The sequence below is a fragment of the Astyanax mexicanus genome, chromosome 15 (assembly GCF_023375975.1).
Source record: "Astyanax mexicanus isolate ESR-SI-001 chromosome 15, AstMex3_surface, whole genome shotgun sequence".
In the NCBI taxonomy this organism is placed as follows: domain Eukaryota; kingdom Metazoa; phylum Chordata; class Actinopteri; order Characiformes; family Acestrorhamphidae; genus Astyanax; species Astyanax mexicanus.
This window is the reverse complement of record NC_064422.1, coordinates 10,557,607-10,584,088: the sequence shown is the minus strand read 5'-3', so window position 1 is coordinate 10,584,088 and position 26,482 is coordinate 10,557,607. Positions and strand designations below refer to the sequence as shown.

Below are 26,482 nucleotides of genomic sequence, written 5' to 3'. Positions count from 1 at the left end.
GACACAAGTAAATTCCACTACTTTAATCTGCTGGCATTAAAGACACACACAACCTATATACTATAAAAGTCCTAAATAGTAGAATGATATGATCTGCACTGATCTGTGGAGTATGTCAGCTATGTTCTCTAAGCCATGTTCTATCGTCTAAAATAAAGCCATCCCAGAAAACTGGAGGTTGCTAAAATTTCTGTTTAATATATTTGATTTGATTCCTTGATTTTTTGAGGGTCCACAAACTTTTAAATATACAATTCTGTAAAAAAATAGTAGAGCACTTCAGTTTCTGAATCAGTTTCTCTGATTTTGCTATTTATAGGTATATGTTTGAGTAAAATGAACATTGTTGTTTTATTCTATAAACTACAGACAAATTCCAAATAAAAATATTCTCATTTAGAGCATTTATTTACAGAAAATGAGAAACGGCTAAAATAACAAAAAAAGCTGAGCTTTCAGACCTCAAATAATGCAAAGAAAGCAAGTTCATATTCATAAAGTATTAAGAGTTCAGAAATAATCAATATTTGGTGGAATAACCCTGGTTTTTTAATCAGTGTTCATGCATCTTGGCATCATGTTCTCCTCCACCAGTCTTACACACTGCTTTTGGATAACTTTATGCTGCTTTACTCCTGGTGCAAAAATTCAAGCAGTTCAGTTTGGTGGTTTGATGGTTTGTGATCATCCATCTTCCTCTTGATTAAATTCCAGAGGTTTTCAATTTGGTAAAATCAAAGAAACTCATTATTTTAAAGTGTTCTCTTAATTTTTTTCAGAGCTGTCTATAGAGCAACGGTCAATTGTGCATCATGCAGCTGGCCTTAGGGTGTGTTGATGTGGGCCTATACTGTGTGTGTACTTTGCAGTTATTCTGTCAGCACTTCATTAATGACTCCTCAGACTGTAACACTGTAGTCACCTGACCTGTTGCTCTTGGTTCTTCAGTTGCTCCAGCAGTCTCTGAAACTCCTCCTCCTTCTCGCGAGCCTCAGCCTGCGTAGCCTCGTTCTGCTCATCATACGCCATCGCAACTACAGCTAAGATCAGGTTGATGAGGTAGAAGGATCCCAGGAATATCACCACCACAAAAAAGATCATGTAGGTCTTCCCCGCAGCTCGCAAAGTCTGAAAAAAAACAACGATAATGTGATTTTAAATGGATTTAAATTTATCAAAACTGAAAAAAATGCAAAAAAAAAAAATAATAATAACACAAGGCTCCAGCAGGAGAGGGGTTAAAGTGATTGGCCTACCAGCTGAAACAGGTTCTCCCAGTAGTCTTGAGTCATGAGCCTGAAGAGGGCGAGAAAGGCCCAGCCGAAGGAATCGTAGCTGGTGTAGCCGTAGTTTGGGTTCCTCCCAGCTTTCATACATGTGTAACCTTCTGGGCACTTTCTATCAAAACAGCAGTTATAAGAAACTTTGTCTAAACTAAACTAAACTTAACTAAACCAAGTAAACTAAAAAAGATTTCTTTTGCACACCTTTACTTTAAATATATATTATTTATTGTTGATTTTTGAGAATTTGGATAAAACTGTTTTGTTTTTTTTTGTTTTTTTTCTGCCATCAGCTGTCAGAGCCATGAGAGAGCACAATTGGTCTTGCTTTCTCTGGGCTCTGGGTGGGTACAGTAGATGGCGCTCTTTCTTTCCCCTCATCACTCCTAGGCTGATGTGGATCAGCACAAGGCTGCATCTGTGAGCTGATGTATCAGAACCGAGTCGCTTTCCTCCGAGCATTAGTGCTGTGATGCTACTCAGCAATGCGACAGCATCAGCAGCAGTTCAAAAAGAGGCGAAATCTGACTTCACATCTATCGGAGGAGGCGTGTGCTAGTCTTGACCCTCCTGGTGTTGGGGCTAGTACTAGTATCACTAGTGATAGGTGGAGTCCTAATGAGTGGGTTGGGTAATTGGCCTTGTAAATTGGGAAGAAAATGTATTTAGAGTTTTAAAATCATTATCTGGGCATTCTGCATAGTTGTAAAACTTTCGATTTGTAGTTTTAAAATACATATTCCAATGTACTCTTTTATGTGGTAAAGATATTATTCAATTCAATTTTTGTCTTATAAAGATGAAATTATGTTTTTGTTTAGTTTGGTTTTGGGTAATTACTATTGTTTGAAATTATTCTTGGGGAAAAAAGAGGCAGATGTTATAAGATTTTTTTCTTCTTTTTGCTGCCTTTCATTTTATTTGCGATTGGATTTTTTTTCTTCTGTATATAGAATTTATTTTGTTTATAGTGAAATGAATACATATTCTAAAAATAAAAAAGTCTCCTATCTGATCTTGTAGGCAACAGGCCAGCATACGATTATTAAATTAATATAAATGAAAAATAAACCTTTAAAAATATATATTTTTTATGTTTGTATTATTGTTTATGATCTTAATCTTGATGTTTATCCAAATTCTCAAGAATCAGTGTTAAAATAAACTAATTGACAATAATAGTAATAATAACACATATATGACTGCCAATACAATACAATACAATGCAATACAATACTTTTTTATTGCATCCATAGGGACAACATACCCAGCATCAGAACTGTTGCCACACAGCAAGGCATCCAGGCTGCCCTCAAGAAAATACTGGTTTTCTGCCAAAACAGAGGAACGTAAATAAAAGACATAATTCTCCTTTTACAGTAAAGCAGAAGATAAGAGATATTTTCAATAACCAAACTGTCCTAACCCTGAAGTCACCTTCATTATTGATGTAGGCTTTAAAGTCGAAAGTGCTGTTGGTAAAGGTGTGGTTGTAGGCGGGGGTGGAGGTGTACTCCTCCATGGTGCTGTTGGAGATGGGCCACCGTATGCACTTGTGCCGCAGGTTCCCCATAAACAGCTGCAGACCAATGAGAGCGAACACGGCCAGAGCGAAGACCGTCAGAATCATCACGTCTACCATTTTCTTCACTGACTGGATCAAAGCTCCAACAATAGTTTTTAGACCTGAGAGAAAATGAAACAGTGAAAAAAAAGGAAGTGACGAAAAAGAGTGTACTGGTTAAAGGAGAACTCCGATGTAAATTGGACAACGGCCGCATCGAGGGATATTTTGCCCCGATAAATCGTTTTTATTCCGTTATCCAGACTCAAAGTAGCTCCATACCACCTTGCTAGAATCCGGAGAGCCCTGACATTTAAAATTAGGCATTAATAACTTAAAAAGTGCACAAGAAGTTTATTAAAAAAAACACTGTTTACATTCCATAACGCTAGTTCAGCTCCAGGAGCCGCCATCACTGTACTGATAATGACATAGACATGTATGTACATAGACTCCACATAGCCTGCCTCCTAGCGTAGCAGCCGGTGCCAGGAGGCAGGCCATGCGGACTCTATGTATATATATATCTATGCTATTATCAGTACAGTGATGGCGTGATACAGTGATGTTATGGAGCTACTTTGAGTCTGGATAACGGTATAAAAAATGATTTATCAGGGCAAAATATGCCCCAATAAGGCCATTGTACTAGACAAAAAGCACAAAATTACTGGACCTCAGAAAGCTGTGGGAGAGCGAAGGTGTGCTATATTTAACAACGGTAACTACTTTTTATCATGTTTTACTACAACAAAAGTCATTTTCACACCAGAGTTCTCCTTTAAGTTTCCCACAGTACTGAATATGATAAAGATATGATAAAGCATTGGGCTGAGATTAAGACTTTAAACGTACCAGGAATTACAGTAATGGTTTTAAGAGCTCTAAGCACACGGAACGTCCTGAGCGCTGACACATTGCCAAGGTCAACAAACTCTGTGATGTACCTAAAAAACAAAGATTAATGAAGAAGATGTATGAAGACACACTCAAATTAGCACTTTTATTATTATTAATATTATTTTGCATGACTGGGCTTTTTTATCTTCGCTGTCCAGAAAAATCTAAATCTCCAAACCAACAACTTTACAGGAGAGAGAAAGAACTATTTACCTGTAATATTTTAATAGAAGTCAAAGTAAAAAGAGTTTATTTTAAGTCATTTTAAAGTATTTCTATTGGTCTGTTCATTAAGAAATTTTGGCACAGTGTAAGGGACAGTTTGTCTGTTCAAATTATGTAGTAAACAAAAAATCAACAAAAATGGAGATACTTGTTTTTCATTGGACAGTGACGATATAGGTTTGTGACTTATTCTACTGTTAGGAATATATTTTATATCAAACATTAAGGCTTTAAATTAAATTAAGGCTTTGATTACTTTTATTGGGTTTACTTTGCCTCAGAAAATTACACTATATATGAAGAAATCAGACTTTATTATCAGAAAAACAACTGAAGAATGAAGAATGAGATAGGCTAACAAGTTTCACAAGATTTCCTTTAGAAAACTATTTATTTTTTTATTTTAAAAAGTTCCATAAACACTGTAAATGAACGTAATATACTCAAAATGTAAATATTTAAAAAAAGAAAAAACTCAAAAATTCTATTGCAAAAGTAAGACACAAGTTTAATATTAACTTACAATATGTTTTTATTATCATTACAGGCATTACAGTATCAAAATCAAGCACAATTCCCTTCTTTCTCCAGTTAACAACAAATACATTAAATAATCCTTCAAGCTACAGTATTAATATATTTAAACAGGGTTATAGTGCTATACTGCTCTTGAAGTTTATTTGTTCTTGTATCCAGAATTCTAGAAAGATTTATCTCAATAAACAATTCTGTACCCAGGACTGTTTCTGAGCTCATTTCAGGGATGAGAGGAACTTTTCTTTGAGCTGTAAATTGATTTTGTAATTCCATTTGTCTCTTTTATGATTGAATAATTGCTGTTTGCTGCTGTTTTCCTATTTTACTTAGATGAAAACACTTATACAGTGAGGAACAGCAGCAGGAGCTCCTTAAATAAAGTGTTGTTCTTATTTCTTCCCAGGCAGGATGAAGCATTTGGCTCCACATTACTCCAGTGTGTTAGCTTGTTATGCTAACTGGCTAGCGTTAGTTAGTGAGCTGTGCCAGTATGCTTCTTTGGTGGTGCAGTTCTAACACAGCGCGCCGCAGTGCCTCTAGTGGTATACTGGATAAACCGAAATTTTGGCACAGTGTAACAGTTTGTCTGTTCAAATTATGCAGTAAACTAAAAATCGACAAAAATGGAAATACTTGTTTTTCATTGGACAGCGACGATATAGGTTTGTGACTTATTCTATCATACCAGATGAACCGGTATACCGCCCAGCACTAACTCAAATTAAAGCATCAACAATATAGTAATAGGGAGCATCAACAATATTTAATAGTGAGGGAAAACAATCACATCATATGCTGGATTTTTTTATTCCCTCTAGGGGATGCAGCCTCTACTCTTATTGTTTTTTCTTCTCTACAAAATACCTTCAGCTGGATATTTAAAAGAAATGCATGTTTGGGTAATGAAGATATGTTTCAAGTGTCATTTCCGGCATTGCAATTTAATCCAAGACCAGGCAAAAATCCACGCAGAGAACCCAACTATAGTGTGTTGTAGCCAAAGTCCCTCATGCATATCTTCTTCACCAATCAGCTTGACCCAAAAAGCAGCTTAAGACAACTAAGTTAAGAAGTGTAGACTGCATTTAAGCACGAGCTGCACCACAAACTCTGAATCATGAGTTGTTTTGGTCTTTCTATTTTCTTTACTGGTTACTCTGCTGTACTGAAATGGAGTCCTTGCTGAAGTAAATGATACGTTTTAATGGGTGCTAAATTTAGACCTGTCCGCCACCTCAGCCAAATGGCAGCGTTAGCTGACTGTCATCGAGAAAGTGCCTAAATAGTTTAACCACCTATTAAGCATAAGGAGTATCGCTTACGCAAACAGCACAAAAGACTGTGCTGGAATTCCCACGAGAAATGGAATCATTTGGAAACACAGGCGTAAAGAGAGAGCTCAATAAGCCCTGCAGTTGCCACATAGTCCCGTCTTTAATTAGATTAGGAAAGCTGATCCAGGATCTGATTAAAAACTATAAGAAGTGCCCCAAGTGTTGGTGATACTCACGCCATGCTGATCACCATGAAATCCAGCCAATTCCACGGATCACGAAGGAATGTAAAGCTTCCAATACAGAAACCTCTCGACAATACTTTTACTGTCGCTTCAAAGGTATATATGCCAGTGAAAACATATCTGGAAAAAAGATTTACAGCATGACACTATTAGTAAAGATGATACAGATGAAAAGAATATATGACAAGATACTGAACACTCATCATTTTAAAGCAAGTTAAAGTTAATGATCATGATCGGTTCATGGAAAATTATGTACATGTGATCTTTAGATAATCCTAATACATAGGTTTAGATTACAGATCAATTTATTGGTTGTTATATAGTAATTCTCTCAGTGTTTTGAGATAAGTGGACCAATATAAATGCTCCAAAAATTACATCCCCAATTACACACTGGATAAAATGTAACAAATTTATGGGCCATTCCAGCGAATCGGTGCCATTTCTGTCCCAAAGAACTTACATGTATAAAAATACAAAATTACTATAAAAATACATTTTATTATTAAGCATAGTGTCTTGTACACTGACCTAACTACAAAAGTAAGATATGTAATAGAAAAAAATAGAACACTGAAAACATAGCATTTGTTACCTGTCCCCACTCTCTAACTATACATTTTACTATTAAACATAATTATTAAAATAAAAAATATATATACTGTATAAGTTACAACAAGCAAATGGCACCCATTTGGTGGAATGGCACATAAATAAAAACAGAATGCAATGGTTTGCACACCTTATAGACCCATATTGTATTCAAAATCAACATCAGATGTTGAAAGTGAGATTTTTTTACCATTTCATGAAAAACTTAAACACATTTAGAACTTTAGACCTGGCAGCAGTGCAGCTCAAAAAAAGGTAAGACAGGAGCAAGAAGTTTAAGATGAACAATTGCAACTAAATCACTGCCCTTGCAAAGTTTTCCAGAACAGAATCATCATTTTTCATAAACATTTAAAACTGTGGTTGTACTTAATTAGAATATTTTTTAAAGGTTTTATAAGTTTTTTTTTATACAAAAGAAAGAAGCACTTACTCTACGGTTTTGCTCCAGGCAGGAGGATTGCTCATGGTCATGAACACACAGTTGGACAGAATGGTAATCATGATGAACATGCTAAATAACTTAGAAATGAGTCAAGGTAAATAATGCATGAATGCAGTATTTACAGAAGTAGGGACGTAACAATACAAACATTGGTATCCAGTTTTGTAAAAAACACTAATTAAAACAGATTAAGTAACTGGTAAGTAGTGGAGTACAGTAGAAGAGTACTGTGCATTACATCATCACTATGGATTGGGATTTTAATGGTGCAGCTTGTTATTGTCATCCAGCTATGCAACTGCATTAAAGATATCAAAGTAACAAAACTGCTATTCTACACAATGCACACTGTTCTATTTTAGCATTGTGGGATGATCATTTTTCAATGCATTGTTACATCCCTATAAAACAAGCAAGAACACAAGTCACTAAATTAACTATTAAAAATACTTACAAACCACTTCCTCTTAGAGCTTAGATTCTCTGCTCAAACCCAGCCTGATCCGAGGTTATATTAATGTTATATAAAGCTATGGCACGACAATCACAATATAGTAGTAACAAATCAAACTGTGTTTTAAATAAAAAGTTAGAATGTTATAATCACGCAGCTCTGGAACTGCACAGTGAGCACAGTGAGCACAGTTCACACGTGTCAGCACCTTCGCTTACACACGCATAGCCTTATTGTTGTTTTATGTGTTTTGCACTAAGGTTATAAGCTATAAGCTTTTAGACATTTTAAATTATATTAGAGTAGACGGGAGATCAGTTCTTAATTAACATTTTTATTAAATAATAGGTCTATGCTTCTTCAGTGTTGCAATGTTAACTAATATCATTCTAAACAAATTTCACTCATTCAAAAAGCCCGAAAATGTTTTTAAAAAGCTTAATTTTAACTCTCTACTTACTAAAAAAAATTCCAATTTAAATCATGCTCGGGCTCACATAGACAGTGTATGGGTCGGGTCGGCTCAGGCTGGATTTTTTGGGCCAAATCTAAGATCTACTTCCTCTGTATGTTCAGTTGTTTTAGGACCACTGTTGGTCACATTATTGGTCACATATTGTGCTCTAAGTGCTCTAAATAAACTTACATGCTGCATGATTCCAGCTTCATTAAGTGAATGAATACAATTTTGTTTTATTAAATAGGAAAAACTATTTAATTATTTTGATTGGTAAACAATGAGCAGAAAAATCTACAGTTTTAAAAACAACTAGGAAACTGGATGAAGTTCTTCATCTTGGTGTAGTCCTAGATTTAGACTGTAATCCTAGATCTAGGAAACATTTCACAAGATATTTTCTTAAACTACAAGATGCTGAGAAGCATCTCACAATTCTATTACTGTAATGTGTTTATTACTGAATAACCAAATAGGGGTAGGCGATATGGTTCTAAAATCATATCACAATATTTCAGGGTGTTTTTGTAATAGCGATATTCTTGGTGATATGAAAAAACATTTAATTAAAAAAACAATAATTTTAAGAATAAACTATAAGGCAACAAAATGAATTACACCCTGATTGAGATTTTCACCAGATTTGTAACAGATGTTAATAATCCATTTTACCATGATACAAATTATGCACTCTATATATTCAGGGCTTATGTAAAAGAAATAATACTGAACAGATATAATCTGTCTCTAGTAGATATTATTTAATATCTATACTGATCCACAACTCCACAACTCATCCCAAATGTATTACATGGATCATTACAATTCCAGAAAACATAGTTTTCTCAGTGCTGGGAGGCTTTAACTCATGCCTTACCCATACCTGGCATTTGTATATCTGTGCAACTTAAATAGCTGAATGCACAAACCTTTGGACATACTGGGTGGATCTCCAGGGCACCACTATGCTCAAAAATGGCTAAAAGATGGGCTACTGTCTCTAACTGTACACCAGTAAGATGGAAGTACGAGAAAGTGATTTGTAAGTGGTTTGTGATTATATTTACTCTGCAAATGTTTATTAAATGCAAGAAAGGATATGAATGTATGAGAATTTTAATGGCTCCTCTTCTGACGAGGTTAAAGGGGCTGAGAATGTAGCAGGCCGGTTCTGCGTTGAACCTGAAGATTGTGTTTCCTTTGCTAATTACAATAAATGTCTGAAAAATTACAACACATCTGTATGAATACAAGCAGCCTGGTAAAGTATTTAAAAAAGGAAGCTTGGTGTTAACTGCAAAATAAATTCAAGGTATTCATGTGCCGACTCTGCGACAGGTACTCTCCTCATGCAGAATACAGGGTTAGCCCTGAGACTAACTTTCTGTGCGCTGTAGAAGGGGTCTATGTCCTCCAGAGGTGTGTTGAGCAGCTCATCGGGGGGATCTCCATAGATCATGGGAAGGGTCTTCCCGGCCTCCAGGTCGCTGCTCGGTGCTGTCGGCTCCGGCTCCACTCCCTCTACTTCATGCTCTTTTTGCTCCTGGATGAGCCTCTCGATTTTGGCCAGTGACTCCGGGGTGAAGCGGCGGAACGCTTCTCTGCCTGTGGGAGGGACCAGGTTTGCCATCTTCGCATCGCGAAGAAAGACCTCCTCACCGGGGAATCTCTACCTTCAGCTGCTGAGAGAAAGACACTTAGTTACTCTACAGCATCTATCACAATACATCTATACACTGCCTGGCCAAAAAAGGTCACATACTCATATATTTGCTTTGACCATATCATTTGCTTTATCTTTGATTGCTGCATGCTGCATTCACTGTGGCATTGTTTCAATAAGCTTCTGCAACATCACAAGATGTATTTCAATCCAGTGTTGCATAATTTTTTTACCAAGATCTTGCAGCAGCATTGATGATGGTAGAGTCTGACCACTGCACAAAGCCTCTCTTCTCCATCCAGCACATCCCAAAGATTCTCAATGAGGTTAAGATCTGGACTCTGTGGTGAACTCTCTCTCAATCCATGTGTGTAAATAATGATCTCATGCTCCCTGAACCCTGAACCCTTTCACAATTCCAGCCCCATGAATCATGATATTGTTATCTTGAAATATGGCCGTGTTCATCAGGGAAGAAGAAATAAATCCATTGATGGAATAATCTGGTCTATATTCAGTATATTCAGGTAGAGTCAGCTGACCTCATTCTTTCTGCACATACTGTTGCTGAACCTAAACCTGCAGACCAACTGCCTAAATCCAGCCAGGTGCTATTTTAATGCTGAAGTGCTTCTGCGCGTCTCAGCAGAGGAAACTAACCTGCTGGTAATGCTGTGAATGCTGTGACTACTGACCTAGGTTGCTTTCAGACAGTGGCGCACCTATATTTTTCATTTTTAATATAGCAATACACCAGAAATGTACACCCCTGAACACACCTCACTTCCAGGACACCAAGCCCATCAGAGTAGATATATTCATCAGCTCTGCTGCTACTTAACTGATGTAGGCACAAAGTGTGAAAATAGATTGTTCACGAGGTTTAAGGTAGCTATGAGCATTGTGATGCACCTTGCACTGGATTTAAGATAGGGCCCATGGACTCCATACGACTTCTAATGGTCAAATTGAATGCTTACCCATTTTTTCTTATTCCAGCACAGTGACTTCAAAAACTGACAGTTCACTTGCTGCCTAATAAGTACATCCCAAAACTGACAGGTGTCTTTGGAACCAAATATCAGCATTCTTCACTGATACACTTACACTAAATGTTTTTTTCACCAAACTTTGACATATTCATTGCCATTATTGCCAATACAGGAGAAGAAAAATCTCAATGTAGAAAATGTTTATTTTTTCTGGATTCAAATAGTGTCGAAAAAAAACAAAACAAAACACAAGGGACTCTATCTTACACCCTTCACAAGGCGCATCACAATGCTTATTGCTATCTTACACCCCACCAGCAGTCTATTTTCACGTCTTCCACCTGCACTGTTTAAATATCAGAGGCTCTTGTAAATATATCTGCACTGATGGGTGTGGTGGTCTGAAGGTGAGGTGTGTTCAGGTAAATTTCTGGTATATTGCTATCTTGGCAATGGAAAACACAGGTGCGCCACTAATTGATTTAAACCCTGACAACTTTCAAAAGTTCATTGTTATCTTGGCAACGCCGGTGTGCCACGCACAAGCTCAAGCACTGCACTGTTAAAATGCCAGTCCACCATAGTCAGAACGCACCTGACTCCTAAAGGAAAAGCTGGTTGGTTTATTTCTAATGTTATGCCCAAAACACACCTATATTTATTAAGAGAATTAGAACATGCCAAGGTGTACTTTCCCCACCTTTCCGATAGGAAAGAAGTGCATTTTCCCACAGTATGGCTGAGATTCTGATATTACTCCTGTACATCAGATTACTTATTAACACAACCATCCAGGCCAACTCCCATAGCACAGATCCACACGCCCCCTTTTTCAAGTTCTAAACCAACAGTGACCAACGAGGTCCCCAAAACCTAAAGATGAGCTGAAATAGCAGGATACCAATGATCTGAAGGGAAATGGTGACTAATTTAAACAGTATTTTAAGCAGTCTCCACAGTTTTCTACACAAAACAGCTGCTTTATATTTATTTTTACTCATAAAAATAATATGTCTAATATGCCAAAATGAAATACTGTATTTAGAAAACTGCTGTGTCTGCACAATTGATCTGTGATTGACCAATAATATTTCACTTTTAATTTTTTTTTTTCCACATTTATATTTTATTTTTTCATATGTTTCACAGGAATTTTTTTAATTAGACTTGTTTTTGTTTTTCACATTTAGGACCAGATTATCTCTCCATACTTGCTCTAGGTCACATGAGACCTGGTTACCTTGTTAGAGATCTGAGATGTTCTGAACATTTTGATATAAAATATTAAGGTATTAAACTATACTATAATTTAGAAGATATGCAAAAATCCTGAAAATGCCATTTGTTCCCTGAAGGACAGAATTAGCCTATTTTTCCCTTAATTACTCGCAAATATTTTTATTAATGGTTAATACTGGTTTAATAATAGAGATCTTACTTTACAGATAAGAAGTTTTTTTTTACTGAAATTCCAACAGGTGCCTAAAATGTGCACAATATTTGCAGGTCAGCATATATATTTGCCAAAAGATCTCTATTATTGTATACTGTATACTTTATTATATTTATACACCTTTTAAGGTTTTTTAAATTGTGTGATACATGGATCTTTAATGCTGTGAAAAAAAAAAGAAAAAAAAAACCGTAACACACCTGGCAACAAGAAAAGAACACTTTAGCTGTTTTTTCCCATCAACTAAACCAGGACTTTAACAGAAGTACATGTTTGTGAGCATAAAAATGTGCAGAAATCTGTCCCTGAAATATTGTTATATCTATGTATAAAATATACACTCAGGCAGTAGCAGTGAGGAGCATACATGTACATGACCTAGTAACACACACACACACACACGCACGCACACACACATACATTAAAAAAATCAGCATATTTCAGGGGGCCCAGCCCAGCGAGGAGGGCGAGTGGGCTCGGAGAGTTAAGTGCAGACGCACGCTCTGCCTCACTCTTATACACACTCCACACATACACACCTACAGACAGATACGGTGGCTGCCCAGCTGCTGTGGGCCATCACGCTTCAGCGTCGAGTTACAGAAGTGCGATGACTCTGCCCATTCCAGCCCTCCTCAGCCTTCTCTCTCCTCTTTACATCGCACCGATAAACAGGTCAGCATGCCAAATCAACTCCCCAACACACCTCCCATGACTTACGGCACACTGAGACTTTCACCAAGGTATGGGCAGGGTCACGGGTCTACTGCCTGAACTCCATACCCCACAGTCTCACCACATAACAAAATTAATATTAATAATAATAATAAAAACCAAGCCAAATTACTCCTGACTGAATCACTACTGATCCAACTCTGTCATCCACATCACAGCCAGCTCACTACCAGCACCCCACCCCACCCAACACTCCCCACCCGCCTCCTCGCCCTCAATCCGTCTCCCGTCATCCTTTCAGAAGAGCGTGCCAAGCATGAAGGATACTCTCTGCCATTTTCCCACCACTATTAGACTTCACTATGCCATTTTGAGTGGGTCTGTTAAGAAAGCATGCTGGTTTGCTCCTCCACAGAACAGGAACACCTCATCGTATTGCATTTTAAGAGCTTATTTCTGTATTTCTTTAAATATACTATTACCTACAAATTAAAAATAAAAAGATGAACATATTTAGGGGCTTACTATAGATTGCATAATGATCCTAGTTCCTTAACATACAAACACTCCAATGACTTTTACTAGTGCATTTCAAAAAATCTGAATAAAAGTTACTTTATTTCAGTAATTCAGTTCAAAATGTGAAAGCCATATATCATATCGTCACTGTCCAATGAAAAACACTTATCTCCATTTTTGTCGATTTTTAGTTTACTTCATAATTTGAACAGACAAACTGGCCCTTACACTGTGCCACAATTTCTTGATGAACGGACCAATAGAAACTCTTCAAAATGACCTGAAATAAACTCTTTTTACATTGACTTCTATTGAAAGTTTACAAGGTTTTTTCTCTCTCCTGTAAAGTTGCTGTTTTGGAGATAAGTGTTTTTCATTGGACAGCAAAAATACATAGCTCTAGAAAAAAATAAGAGACCATTTTTTTAAAATGATGAGTTTATTTATTGATTGATTTTACCAAATTGAAAACCTCTGGAATATAATCAAGAGGAAGATGGATGATCACAAGCCATCAAAACACCAAACTGAACTGCTTGAATTTTTGCACCAGGAGTAAAGCAGCATAAAGTTATCCAAAAGCAGTGTGTAAGACTGGTGAAGGAGAACATGATGCCAAGATGCATAAAAACTGTGATTAAAAACCAGGATTATTCCACCAAATATTGATTTCTGAACTCTTAAAACTTTATGAATATGAACTTGTTTTCTTTGCATTATTTGAGGTCTGAAAGCTCTGCATCTTTTTTGTTATTTCAGCCATTTCTCATTTTCTGCAAATAAATGCTCTGAATGAGAATATATATTTTTTTAATTCGGGAGAAATGTTGTCTGTAGTTTATAGAATAAAACAAACATGTTCATTTTACTCAAACATAAACCAATAAATAGCAAAATCAGAGAAACTGATTCATGAACTAAATCCAGAGCTGTATATGCATCATACAGATTGAGCTATTTTAAGCATTTATTCCTTTTATTGTTGATGATTATGGCTTACAACCAATGAAAACCCAACCTTTTTTGTCTTTCCCCCAATTTATTTATTTTTTATTTTCAAACATTAACAAAGTTTTAACAAAAAAGGTATGTCCAATCAAAAAGCTGTATATAAGCCCACAATTCTCTAATGCAATCACACTTATAGTTAAAAAAGTATTTGTGAACACTGGAGATGTTGCCGTCTTATACACTGATGACACACTAACATTTATAGATGCACTGCAAAAATTCAGTGTAAAGCCAAATTATGTGAAAAATTATGGGAATTTTATGGTTTTCTACATCTTCATCCAAGTCAAGAGTATAGACAAATAAAGAATAACATAAAAAAAATTATGATCTAGCAAGTCTTTACTGAACACATTCATTCAACACTCCAAAAAGGTTCAGACACTTTTTCTTGCAACTGTATTTTTTGTTGTTCAGAATCCCAGACAGAAACCATGATGTTGATGGATTCATGCATTATGCATTTAGGTTTACGCTGTCAAACACAATAGAGATCAATCTCACAAGCGCTGCAACGATGTAAACAGAGATATCCAGCTGACCCTGAGCTCCCTGTGCTAACATACTGTGTTGAGCAACATGTCAATGAGGGTCAGCATTCCACTCAGACATGTAACATTTCACTTAACCCTTGAACACTACCGTTAAAATTAGTAACAGCATCACTAACGATGGTTATACACTCTATGACAAGTTTTGGAACCCTTCTTTAATTTTACATTACGCATCACATAAAATATAAAAAGGTACCATGGATGACCCTATAAAAAAGCAGGTAATCCTTAACTGATAATGTCCCAACAAAAAAAATAAAGCTGCTGGGAACTTGGTCTTTGGTTCACCCATTCCTGAAACATGTGAGCTAACATAACATCAGGAAAATTACACCCATAAAATACAGTATGTCACGTCGGATGAAATTCACCTGAACGCATGTCTCTTAGAAAAACATAGATGGAAAGAGAAAATCAACCATAACATTATTGATCATCACCCTGAAGCTCCCCAAAGTCCCATGCAGCTTAGACAGCAGCAACACAATTAAAAAATAACATGAAAAAAATTATGTGTGTGAAAATCACCCGCCGTTCTAGGGTTAAGGGTTAAGATGAACATAGTAACATAGACAAAACATGCTATTCACTGATAAGGAAATGTAAGCTTTGATGCATCCAAGCAGAAACTGAAAGAAATTAGACCCTTAAAGACAAAAAAAATCAAAACTATCTGGAATATTTTAGAATATAAACAGGACACTGATGTCTCTTGGCATATATTTTCTATAGCTGTATACCTGTCCTGGAAGTTGTACCTCCTGAAACTTTAAAACTGCTTTATACCAAGTTCTTTTTTTTAAGTGATACATTGTACAGTATAGCAGTTTAAGAGCAAGTTTAGAAGCAGTTTCTCTGCTGCTAAGAGTTACTTTATTTTGACAAAAGGTCATATAGCGAGAAGTACTGCACTAATGTACTTCTGTACTATTATGCTATTGCAAAAAGTCCAATAAATTAACAGTTTTAAATAGAGCAACCATTTTTAATTGTGCAATTAAGTGACTGCAATGTTCACATTACATCTGATTACACTGAGAGATTAATAATACATAGCAAACAGAAGGTGAAACGCCTACAATCACATACAGTCATGTTCCTCATCCAGCTTTTAGTATATTTTGAGTGTCCAAAAAGAAGGGTATTCACAGTGATGGTGAGCTAGGGATAGGGAACACGCCTATTATGCAAATAAATAATGGCAGAAACCAATAGGAAAAGATTACTCTTTGTGTAATGTGCAAATAAATGTTAAGCAAACTCCACCCAAATAAATGTTGTATATTTTATTTATTTAATTTTAGGACATAGTGTGCAGAATTATTATTAGTAATGATTAGTTATATTTAATGACTTTCCTAACATATGTTTTACTGCTGAAAATTAAGTAACTTATCCCCTTTTAGTTGCTTACTTAATTATTTTGTCAGAAGTTTATCTACATTAAGTAAAGCTAAGCTAAATAAACAAAAAAAAAATTCTTTTGAAGTCAAACGAGTGCTGGATGTTAATCTACACAGATTTCTCTCCTGAAAACGGTTTATTTGAGTGAGTTAAGCGCTTCCGTTTATTTGCAGTAAGCTTAGATTTGCAGATTTTCACTAAAGCTGGTTGCACTGACGATTTTTGGAAACATTAAAGGATTTTAAGTGCGCCTTTTAGTACAAAAAAATACAGTAGTATTTTCGTGATGCTCAAAACTGTTTGGAAGAGGATAGAAAAAAACTGTATGCCATGATGAAAAGGCAACCGGTTCGCATGATGTTTTTTAAACAAGGCCAAATAACCAGGTTATACTGTCACTGTTGTTTAGATTAGATTTATTGACAGAACAAAAAAAAAATCTATGCATTTATAATTTAAAATTTCCATTGGTGCAATTTCAACATAAGCAAACCATCCAAATAAAAGTAACAACATTAGGTTTGTAAGATGTTATTTAACACTGAGCAGCAGCCCTCAGAAAGCAGGAGCTCATTAACCATCTGATATCTTGATACTTGTGATATATTTGGAAAATCCCATCTTATGGTATTGCCCAGAACTAGATGTACTTTATAACCTTTCAGTCATAATCCTTTAAGACCAAAACTATTTGTGGACAGGACTGACAACTATAATAATTACTACAGCATGACTCCGAGCAGAAGTAGCCAGACTGAGCATTATATTAAAATTCAGAGTGGCTTTCTAATATAATTTTATAATATAGTATAAAACAATAAAATAATCTTTATTAGAGACAATTGTTCACAGTGGGGGCGAATGGACATCTGAAGTCCTTTCATTAAATCATTATAAATACACCACCTGAGAGAGACTGTTCTGGACTAAAATATATTTAAAAAATAAATGCATGGTAGAAGGATATATGAAGGATTCTGTACTTAAACAAAACCCCATTTTTTCTGATTTATCACAATTTTACCATTATCAGCATTCAATGCTGTTCATTATCAGCATTTAATCTGTTCCAACATAACTGCACACCAGTGCAAAAATAAAACTTCCATAAAGACCTGGATGAGTGACCTGATAACGTTGACTGGCCTGCACATGGCCCTGAACTCAACAACAACTTTGGGATGAATCAGAGCAAAGAGTGTGAAAAGGTCTTTTCTTCCATCATTAGTGCTTGACCTAAAAAAAAGAGCTTCGAATGCACCATTAAAAAACACCCCCAAACCTTTTGGAAAGCCTTCCCAGAATAGTTAAATCTGTAATAGCGGCAAAGGGTGGTCCGACATTATATGAAACCCTATGTATTAAGAATTCAAAAATATTGTCATTTAGAGCGTTTATGTGCAGAAAATGAGAAATGGCTGAAATAACAAATAAAGATGCAGAGCTTTCAGACCTCAAATAATGCAAAGAAAACAAGTTCATATCCATGAAGTTTTAGGAGTTCAGTACCAGCTTAATCCTCACTATAGCAGAGCCTATGCTCACAGATGCAGCCAATCAGGCACCAATCAGCACCTGGAAAACTAGAAGCTTGTCAGTAACAAGTGTTGATAGCAACAGCAGAATAGGAGGAGAGAGGATTTGGCAACGTTTTCATTGGCGTAACTCACAGGCTCAACTTTGCTGCTCATCCCACAAATGCACGTTCCTTATAAACATGGCTCCGTTTAAAATAGAAATTAACTTTACAAAGGCTTTGCAATGGAATAAGATTAACAGCCAAGAAGCATTATTATAACAAAGAAAAAGCCTACCAAACACACATTTCCTCACTTTTTGTGCTATGATTTATCTCCTCAAAAGAATATTCCAGCTAAATAATATCATAATATCATCCTCATACCAGCCCCAAAGAGTACAAAGCGATACCTCATAATTACTTCGTCCAGCTCAGTTTGTTGTATTATTGAGTACTGAGTTAGCATAGTATACGTACACTGTCTGGCCAAAAAAAAAAAAAGTTGTCACCTGGATTGAACTAAGTAAATGATTGTTAATGACTAACATGTTTTGATATATGTTTTTCACAAAAAATGGGCCAATGCCAATGAGTTTGAGTTAGAAAAAATATTTTTTTAGTATCATTTGATGAAAAATGAAAACGGGTCCCACAGACCCGAACACCACACAAGGGTTAGCAGCAGACACAGAGAAAGAGACACCAGCATGCTCTTTATCCAGATATAATGACAGAGATTAAACAAATATGGACTCATTACACATAACCAAAAGTGGAAACCTCCTTATCTACGTAATTGTTCTGTTGTGTTTGTCTACATATAGCAAAGCCTTGTTTTCTGGGCTGCACAGAACAGTGCTAAAAACACAAATAGTGGGAGATAGGGAAGACGTGGCTTAATATAAAGCATTTAGAACATTTAAAGAGGCATTCCTTTCTTAAGCACAGGGAATAGGTGTAATCAATTCTAAAAAGTCTGTTAAAATGATTCAAAATACACCTATCAGGATACGCTTTACTACTTTTGCTGATTGGATGGGTTCAGCACTTTGGTAAAAGCACAAGACCTCTGAATGTGTCCTGTGGTATCTGTCATTAATACAAAGTGAGGCATTGAATAACCCTGTCTCCATTCACTGGTTGACCATTTTTTGAGCACTTTAGGTAGGTTCACACAACTGCATTCCAGGAAACCCCCCACAAGACCTGACTGATGTTTTGGAAATGTTCTGACCCAATTGTCTGGGCGTCACATTTTGGCTGATAAAAACGTGTCTCAAATTCTAATTACAGCTCATCATTCCTGCTTGAGCACCTGATACTGAGCACCTGCTGCCAAACCCTGCGTTCAGACTGGAGGTGCGTGAACAAGGAGTGAAAAGGGATGAATCAAAATGAGATTTTAAGATTTTCTTAGCGTTTTGCAAATTAATTATATTCAATCATGTTATGGTTGAATCAACATTGAATTTGGTCAAAAAAGCTTGTATTTCTACCAGTAGCTAAAAGTAAAAATAGAAAATGTTATGGTTAACAGATTGTTAATAATAAACTTACATTACTGTGGTAAAACTGAGAATAAAGAATGTTCCCCACCACAAAGAGCAATCTGATTACTGAACATCTGATCTCTAAATCACTAAAACAAAAGCACTAAAACAGTAAAATATTCCCTCAGGTATGGAGAAGAATTGGTGCCAAATTAAAAAGCAGTTACTGCAAATGCAATTAAAAACCTCTTTTTCATCCCTCCATCCAACTGTTTTATGAAATTATAGATTGGAGATGAAATGAAAAATACTAATTTAAAGGCAGAAGGTTGAGGACATTATTTGCACAACCATTTCACATTAAATTTAACAACAGACAATACTTTAACCATATTTTAACATTGAAGGTCGGAAGTGTTCCAGCTGGAAACATTTAAAACCAGTTGGTCAAACTAATTCTTCTGACCAATTCCAGACACAGGGGTGCAGGGCCTCAGCTTCTGCTTTGTGAACTTTTGTTTCCTATATAACTTCGTTTCTATCCCCAGCATGACAGACAAATAGCCCTTTATTTATGTATTTATATATTTATCTATCTATTTTATAAAATTCATCTTAATTCATCTTACAGCAACAAATACAACGCGGAACATTATATTTTTAAAGTCCGCTACCTGCCCTGTACATTGTTTGCTTCCGTTCAGAGGCGGAGCTAAGACATGATGCTGACAAAGTGGGCGGCACTGGACGTCCAACTCCGCCTTCCTGCAGGATGCAGTCAGTACCCTCTCAAAATAACTGGAAAAGCAGGAAAAATGAGCTGTGGATACAGCTGCCACAATAGCAGCACTACTAGGGAGAAATGAATCTTATCCTGTAAAGGCTTCCTGCCGAATGAACCACCCTCTGAATTATCAACACGTCATTATAGCCATTGTCAGACACATGTCCGTCTAAAACCAATCAGAGTCAAGTTAAGGAAAACGCATCGATACGTAAGTGATGATGAAAGGATGTAGGAGTATCACACAAAGGTATTTGGTGCGCTCCCTAAACTGCAGTGTGAAAACAAAAATAAGTGGACTAAATATATACAATGTAGCAAACAAATGAACCTTGATTCGGCTTATATAACATTATATAACATTATTACACAATACACAAATATTTAATGGCCACACTGCAGGATGCTCAATGTATTTTTATGTATGTTTTTTTTTCTGCAGCTTGATATAAAAGGAACATTTTCCACATTTCCTTTTCCACACTCCAAAATTGAATAGACAGAGTGAATTATTAACATCATGTCATGCTGGAACATCACACTTATATACCTAATAATCCCATCATCCCTAAAAAAGTGAACTTATTTCAGTTTCCATACGTTACCTAAGAGGCACCTCTTTAAATACTTATTGCTTATTAATCCGGTAAGAATGTCTCCGTGTTTAAAATGACACTGAAGGTAATGTGAACACAATGAAATGTTAATGTAATTAAAGCACTACATGTCACTGAGAGAATAGCTGTCGTATTCACCCGTTACCAACTTGAGAAACTACGAAACTTTCTTTAGCTTTATGCACGGAACGCTTCACGCCTCTGTAGAACCAGGATCTCAGGAGTGCGATTATGGTGCAATTTCTGCATTTTGCTTAACCTTTTGCCCACATTAGGCAGAGACAGAGAAACAGAGGCTCGCCGAGCGATCACATGGTGTCTCCAGTGCAAGAAACTCAAAACCAACACCTTCTGCGTCCAAGAGCATGTGATGCTCAACACTCATACCGAGGGAGGAGAGCACACGCTGCAAAGCCCATCACCATGCATGCAGACTTACTATTACATGATGCTGGAACTACACTATATGGACTAAAGTATTGGCACTTTACAGTTTGTCCCGAAATCAGAGAAAAAAAGTTTATTCTACTTTTGTTAAAGTAACTGTCTCTACTGCCCAAGGAAGACTTTCTATTAGATTTTGGAGCATTTCTGAAAGATCTGATTGCATGTTGTTGGATGACCACCTCCCGACTTCCTCCCCATCTCCACAACTCATTCCACAACAAAGTATTGGATGGGGCACCATCATTCAAGTATTCAATAATAGGAAGGGTTTTTTATGCGCTGTGCCAATAGGTATGTTCATAGTCGTATTTTATTGGCAATATTCTGTACAGGAACTAGACAAGCTGGGTGTATCCATTTGCACATATGGTGTCAGCATATAATAGCTGAATGCAATTACTAATGCTACTAATTACTAATCTCAATAAATAAAATATCAATGAAAAGTTACTTTATTTCAGTAATTCAGTTCAAAATGTGCAACTCATATATTATATAGATGTATTAAACACACAGAGTGATTTATTTAAAGTGTATATTTCTTTAATTGTTGATGATTATCAACAATTACAGTTGATGAAAACCCAAAAATCAGTGTCTCAGAAAATTAGAATATTATATAAGACCAATTGGTACTTTTGGCAGAGTGGGCAGCGTGCGAAGTCCTGCTGGAAAATGAAACCCGCATCCTACAGACCATCACTGATTGGTGGAAACTTCACACTAGACCTCAAGCAGTTTGGACTGTGTGTCTCTCCACTCTTCCTCCAGACTCTGCTCCCTTCATTTCCAAATGAAATGTAAAATTTACTGATGATCAGTGATGGTTTGGAGAGACATGTCTGTCATCTGCTGGTGTTGATCCACTGTGTTTTATGATTTCTGAACTCTTTAAACTTTATGAATATAAACTTGTTTTCTTTGCATTATTTGAGGTCTGAAAGCTCTGCATCTTTTTTGTTATTTCAGCCATTTCTCATTTTCTGCAAATACATGCTCAAAATTACAATATTTTTATTTGAAATTTTGGAAAAATGGTGTCTGTAGTTTATAGAATAAAACAAACATGTTCATTTTACTCAAACATAAACCTATAAATAACAAAATCAGAGAAACTGATTCAGAAACTGAACAGAAACCACCTGTTCTCGTCTCTCAGGTATCTCTGAGCTTAAGCGATGTGAGAGAGGCGAGCGTTAAGCGCAGCCGGATCTTTGCGCGAGCGTCTTTAGGACCATCATCCTACACCAGGGATTCGGGCGAGGTGGATTAACAGCGGAGGTACGATGGGGTGCAACCGAGCACTTCTAGCATCATCATACAAGCCTTGAAATGAAGACACAAACTATATTTAACTCAAAACCCCCCCAACCCTCCCTCAGTTCCAGGACGATGGGAAAATGAGCAGGACTGCAGCCCAGGATAGAGCCCAGCCTAAAAGCAACAACACACAACCACTCTCCGGTACTCTCCGGTACTTAAACCGATTTAAGTCTGTTTTACAGAAAATGTATTATTTCTTAACAATAATCAACTATTTTGAGTTAGTTGAACATTTGTGGGCACATATACTGTACTATTCAAACTGAGATCTTAGAGTTGAACCAACTTATAATAACTGGGTTTAGTCTGTGTTGCCATTAACAGCTTCTTTTCCATTGGCTTCTGTTACAATCTATTTGCATACTGGGTGTGTCCAACAGGTTCTGACAGACACTCACCATCAGTGTGTAGTGATTCCCCCTGGGCTACCTTAGCTGTAATAACTTGATGTTTTAATTTATGCTAACTCAAGTTTTTATTCCCCATTACTTAAAAAATTAGCAAACCGGCTGCCTAAAAAAAGTTAAGTAAACTCAATTTATCTGGTCTTACAGCATAACAAAAATAAAAAAATTAAATAAACTTCCTCTTTAGTTGTAATAATTTGATGTTTTAAGTCATGCTAACATTAATTTTCATTACCCATTACTTAACTTTTTTAAGGCAACCAGTTTCTTCAAATTTTTACTAAAAAAAACCATTACAAGCATGTTTGTGCCATTTTACAGAGTCTACTATTCTTTTCTTTCAAACAAAAAGTGATATTTCAAATATTTTAATGTTATTTCATCACAAATTGGAAATAAAGCATATTAAGCAAAAAGACAAAAAAAAACACAGTAAATTCTACATTTTCTTGCAAGTTAATGCAAGTAATCTGACTCTCGCTATATCATTGCATTAAACTGAGGAATGCTCAGCTAAATTGGATCACACACTTGAGCTGTTCACAGTCAGAAAATAGTATTAGACTACCACTGCAAGTTTCAGGCCCCTCACACACACACACACACACACACACACACACACACACACACACACAGCAATGTAGATGAACCAAAGTTTCAACCAAACTCCAAACCACCAATACTAATCAACTAATAATATAACCACCAAATTCCAGCAAATCAAACTGCTGTCCTCTAATCTCAATCCTCAATCCTCAGTCCTCAATTTTACTCAATTAACCCCTCAAAAAAATCTGCGTATTCCCAACAAAAAGAACAGAATGCTTTCCTGCTTACCTCACGCACCTGATTAATATTTCCACAGTAGTCCGTTTGGTCTTCTTTAAAGCCGTCCAGCTGAAGTCTTAAGATCTCCTCTCTCTCCGAGGCCACAGCAATCTCCCAGACAGCTGTTGCTCCCTCGCACTGAGTGTCTTGTATGAAATCTGAGATTAGAAGCAGGTAGGATCATCATCACTTCAGCAACTCGCTGGTTGCATGTTTTTTTTTCCTCTCCCACAGTACAAAAAAATATATTTTGTAGGTGATAAAGCATGTTAAAATATGTTAAAACATGTTAAAATGTTCTAAAAATGACTTAGAAGTAATATATCTATTGACAAAGCTTTCAGCAAAAAACTGGAGTATTGATAATAAATGTAATTACAGTGACATAACATTTCTATAGTCTTATCTTATCTCAGTTATATCACTTTTCATCAATATTAGTCATGGTCAATTCTCTCTCTCTCTCTCTCTCTCTCTCTCTCTCTTTCTCTCTAGGCTGCTGGACTCTACACTATCAACACATGCTCTCTTGGACTCCCATCTACAGATAGAATGAATCCACTGACATCTGATCTACATCACTTGCAGGAATGCTGTATTTTAGTGCAGTAAAAATAAAGTTATTTCACTATATGTTTCATAAAAACAAACAAAAAAAATATATAAACATTATATGAATTGTTATTATTATTATAGTACATATCGGTTATTATATTTTTTACAGATTATTTTCATGGCATCTATCATTCATAGCTGTCATCCCTCCTGGACCTATTTCTCCTACTGACACTCTAGACTACATTACCCAGAATACCACTCCCTCTCAGAACACAGTCACTCCTCTTGCTCCTCTTCAGCTAACCCTAAACAGTACTGATGCTCATTGTCCCCTGAGTTCTGATCATCTGCACCTGTGACTATTTAGTGATTCCCCTCACCCGTGCCTGATTGTCTCTGTGTGTATATTTAAATCGGTTTGTTTACACTTGGGTTTTGCGAGGTATTGCTGAAACCTTTGTGTAGGCATAATAATAATAAGCATTAATAAGCATTTTCCATTTTTCTTTCTTTTTTTTATGGATTTTCTGCTTCAATCATCTGGTTTGTTCAAGCATAATGACATTAATAACTAGCAAAATTTGTTTACTGTTATCACTATATGAATATAAATAAAATTGCAACTAATTTTAACTCTAAACAATATATTTTCCGATAAAGCACACAATAAAGTACATAAATAATGCTCTTAGCTTATGTCTTAAAGCCTATGTACACAGCATGCAATAGGACCATAACCACACCAAATTGAAAGAAGCTTCAATACAGTATATAACTCTTATGTCAAGATTTATTCATTTTTTTGTTTTTGTGTATGTTCTTTTCAAAACAGAATATTTGCACCAGGAGTAAATCAGCATAAAGTTACCCAAAAGCAGTGTGTAAGACTGGTGGAGGAGAACATGATGCCAAGATGCATACAAACTGTAATTAAAATATTGATTTCTGAACTCTTAAAAATAACTTTTTTAAGAATTATGGAGAAATGTTGTCTGTAGTTTATAGAATAAAACAACAATGTTCATTTTACACAAACATAAACCTATAAATAGCAAAATCAGAGAAACTAATTCAGAAACTAGAAAATGCAGAAAATGTATCATCATTATTAATATATATATATATACAGCAGTATTCTGCATTTCTTTCTGTATCACATATGCGCTGTTTATTTAAAATGGTATAGAAACAAATTAATAAAAGAAAAAGAAAAAGTATTATAATATATAGTTATTATAAAACGGAATATAGAATTTATGCAGACTTATGTACACTTAATTTAAACACAAAGTATTTTAAAAATATATAGATACATAATTAATAATTAAAATAAATATATTTATTTTTATAGATTGCAAATTGCGTTTACTTATTAGTGTTGATACACTGTATGTCTGAATGTGACACACAGTAAAACAGCACCATCTACTGGTAACATGGTGCAGTAATGCTCAGCCAACACACACACACACACACACACACACACACACACACACACACACACACATACACTTATTACTTATTAATATATTAAATATTAATCTTTTATTTAAATATTATAGCTAGATAATACCTTTTTTAATATCAGACTGGACAAGCCTTGCTGGTTAATTTTGCTAAGATAAGACAGCTAGCATGTAGCATCATATTAATTTTGACTATTTAATGAGACATTCAGAGGACAATCAGACACAGGACAAATCCTTACTGGTCTGGAACAGTATAGTTTATTTTTCACAGTGTGAGCTTTAAGAGAGGTTTGTGATATTCATGAGCACCAGCATAGTAGTGAGAGACAGTAGTGCAGAGAGTGTGTGTACAGTATAGAGTGTGTAAATACAGTGCAACAGATGAGAGTGAAGAGTTAAATTAAAGTAACAGTCCAGTCAACATCAATTTCAGCAGCGGGTTCTGATTGGACAGTGATTACATTTCATTTTGGCACAAATTTTGTGCTTCTCCTAGACGAAATGCAATCCTGTGCACTGTGATTTGCTTTTGAACAGTCGCAGCGCAGCAACACAGTGAACTACTGTGAGGTTGAGCTGATTGCATTCATTTTAGGTGCAATTTCAATACAAATTCAGTGTTTGGTTATGAAAATGTAAATTCTCTTGCGTATTGTTTTACAATAAAGAGATCAAGTGCAGTAAAATGTAATGTAAAAATGTGTTTTGCATTTATTTGTGGCTCATATTCTGCATGTTGGTGAGGAATATTGTATGATATTAATAAATGT

At 35.9% G+C, this 26,482-nt stretch overlaps 1 protein-coding gene and 1 long non-coding RNA gene across 2 annotated transcripts in view; one reads left to right on the top strand and one right to left on the bottom strand.

The window, feature by feature from the left end:
* Positions 1-23,790, bottom strand: part of scn4aa (sodium channel, voltage-gated, type IV, alpha, a) — a 51,552-nt gene extending 27,762 nt beyond the window's left edge. The window contains exons 1-10 of the mRNA XM_022669273.2: positions 23,704-23,790; positions 9,381-9,678; positions 9,101-9,219; positions 7,077-7,166; positions 6,020-6,148; positions 3,703-3,794; positions 2,721-2,969; positions 2,551-2,614; positions 1,257-1,398; positions 928-1,128 (exon numbers count right to left, since the gene is read on the bottom strand). Of these exons, the coding sequence (XP_022524994.2) occupies positions 928-1,128; positions 1,257-1,398; positions 2,551-2,614; positions 2,721-2,969; positions 3,703-3,794; positions 6,020-6,148; positions 7,077-7,166; positions 9,101-9,219; positions 9,381-9,629 (1,335 nt within the window). The 5' untranslated portion in view covers positions 9,630-9,678; positions 23,704-23,790. The remainder of the gene's footprint in view (positions 1-927; positions 1,129-1,256; positions 1,399-2,550; positions 2,615-2,720; positions 2,970-3,702; positions 3,795-6,019; positions 6,149-7,076; positions 7,167-9,100; positions 9,220-9,380; positions 9,679-23,703) is intronic.
* On the top strand, positions 22,021-24,711 carry LOC103035005 (uncharacterized). Its single transcript, XR_454725.3, has 3 exons — positions 22,021-22,601; positions 23,723-23,859; positions 24,181-24,711. It is a non-coding gene; the product is annotated as an uncharacterized LOC103035005 (long non-coding RNA).
* Positions 24,712-26,482: the final 1,771 nt, after the last annotated feature.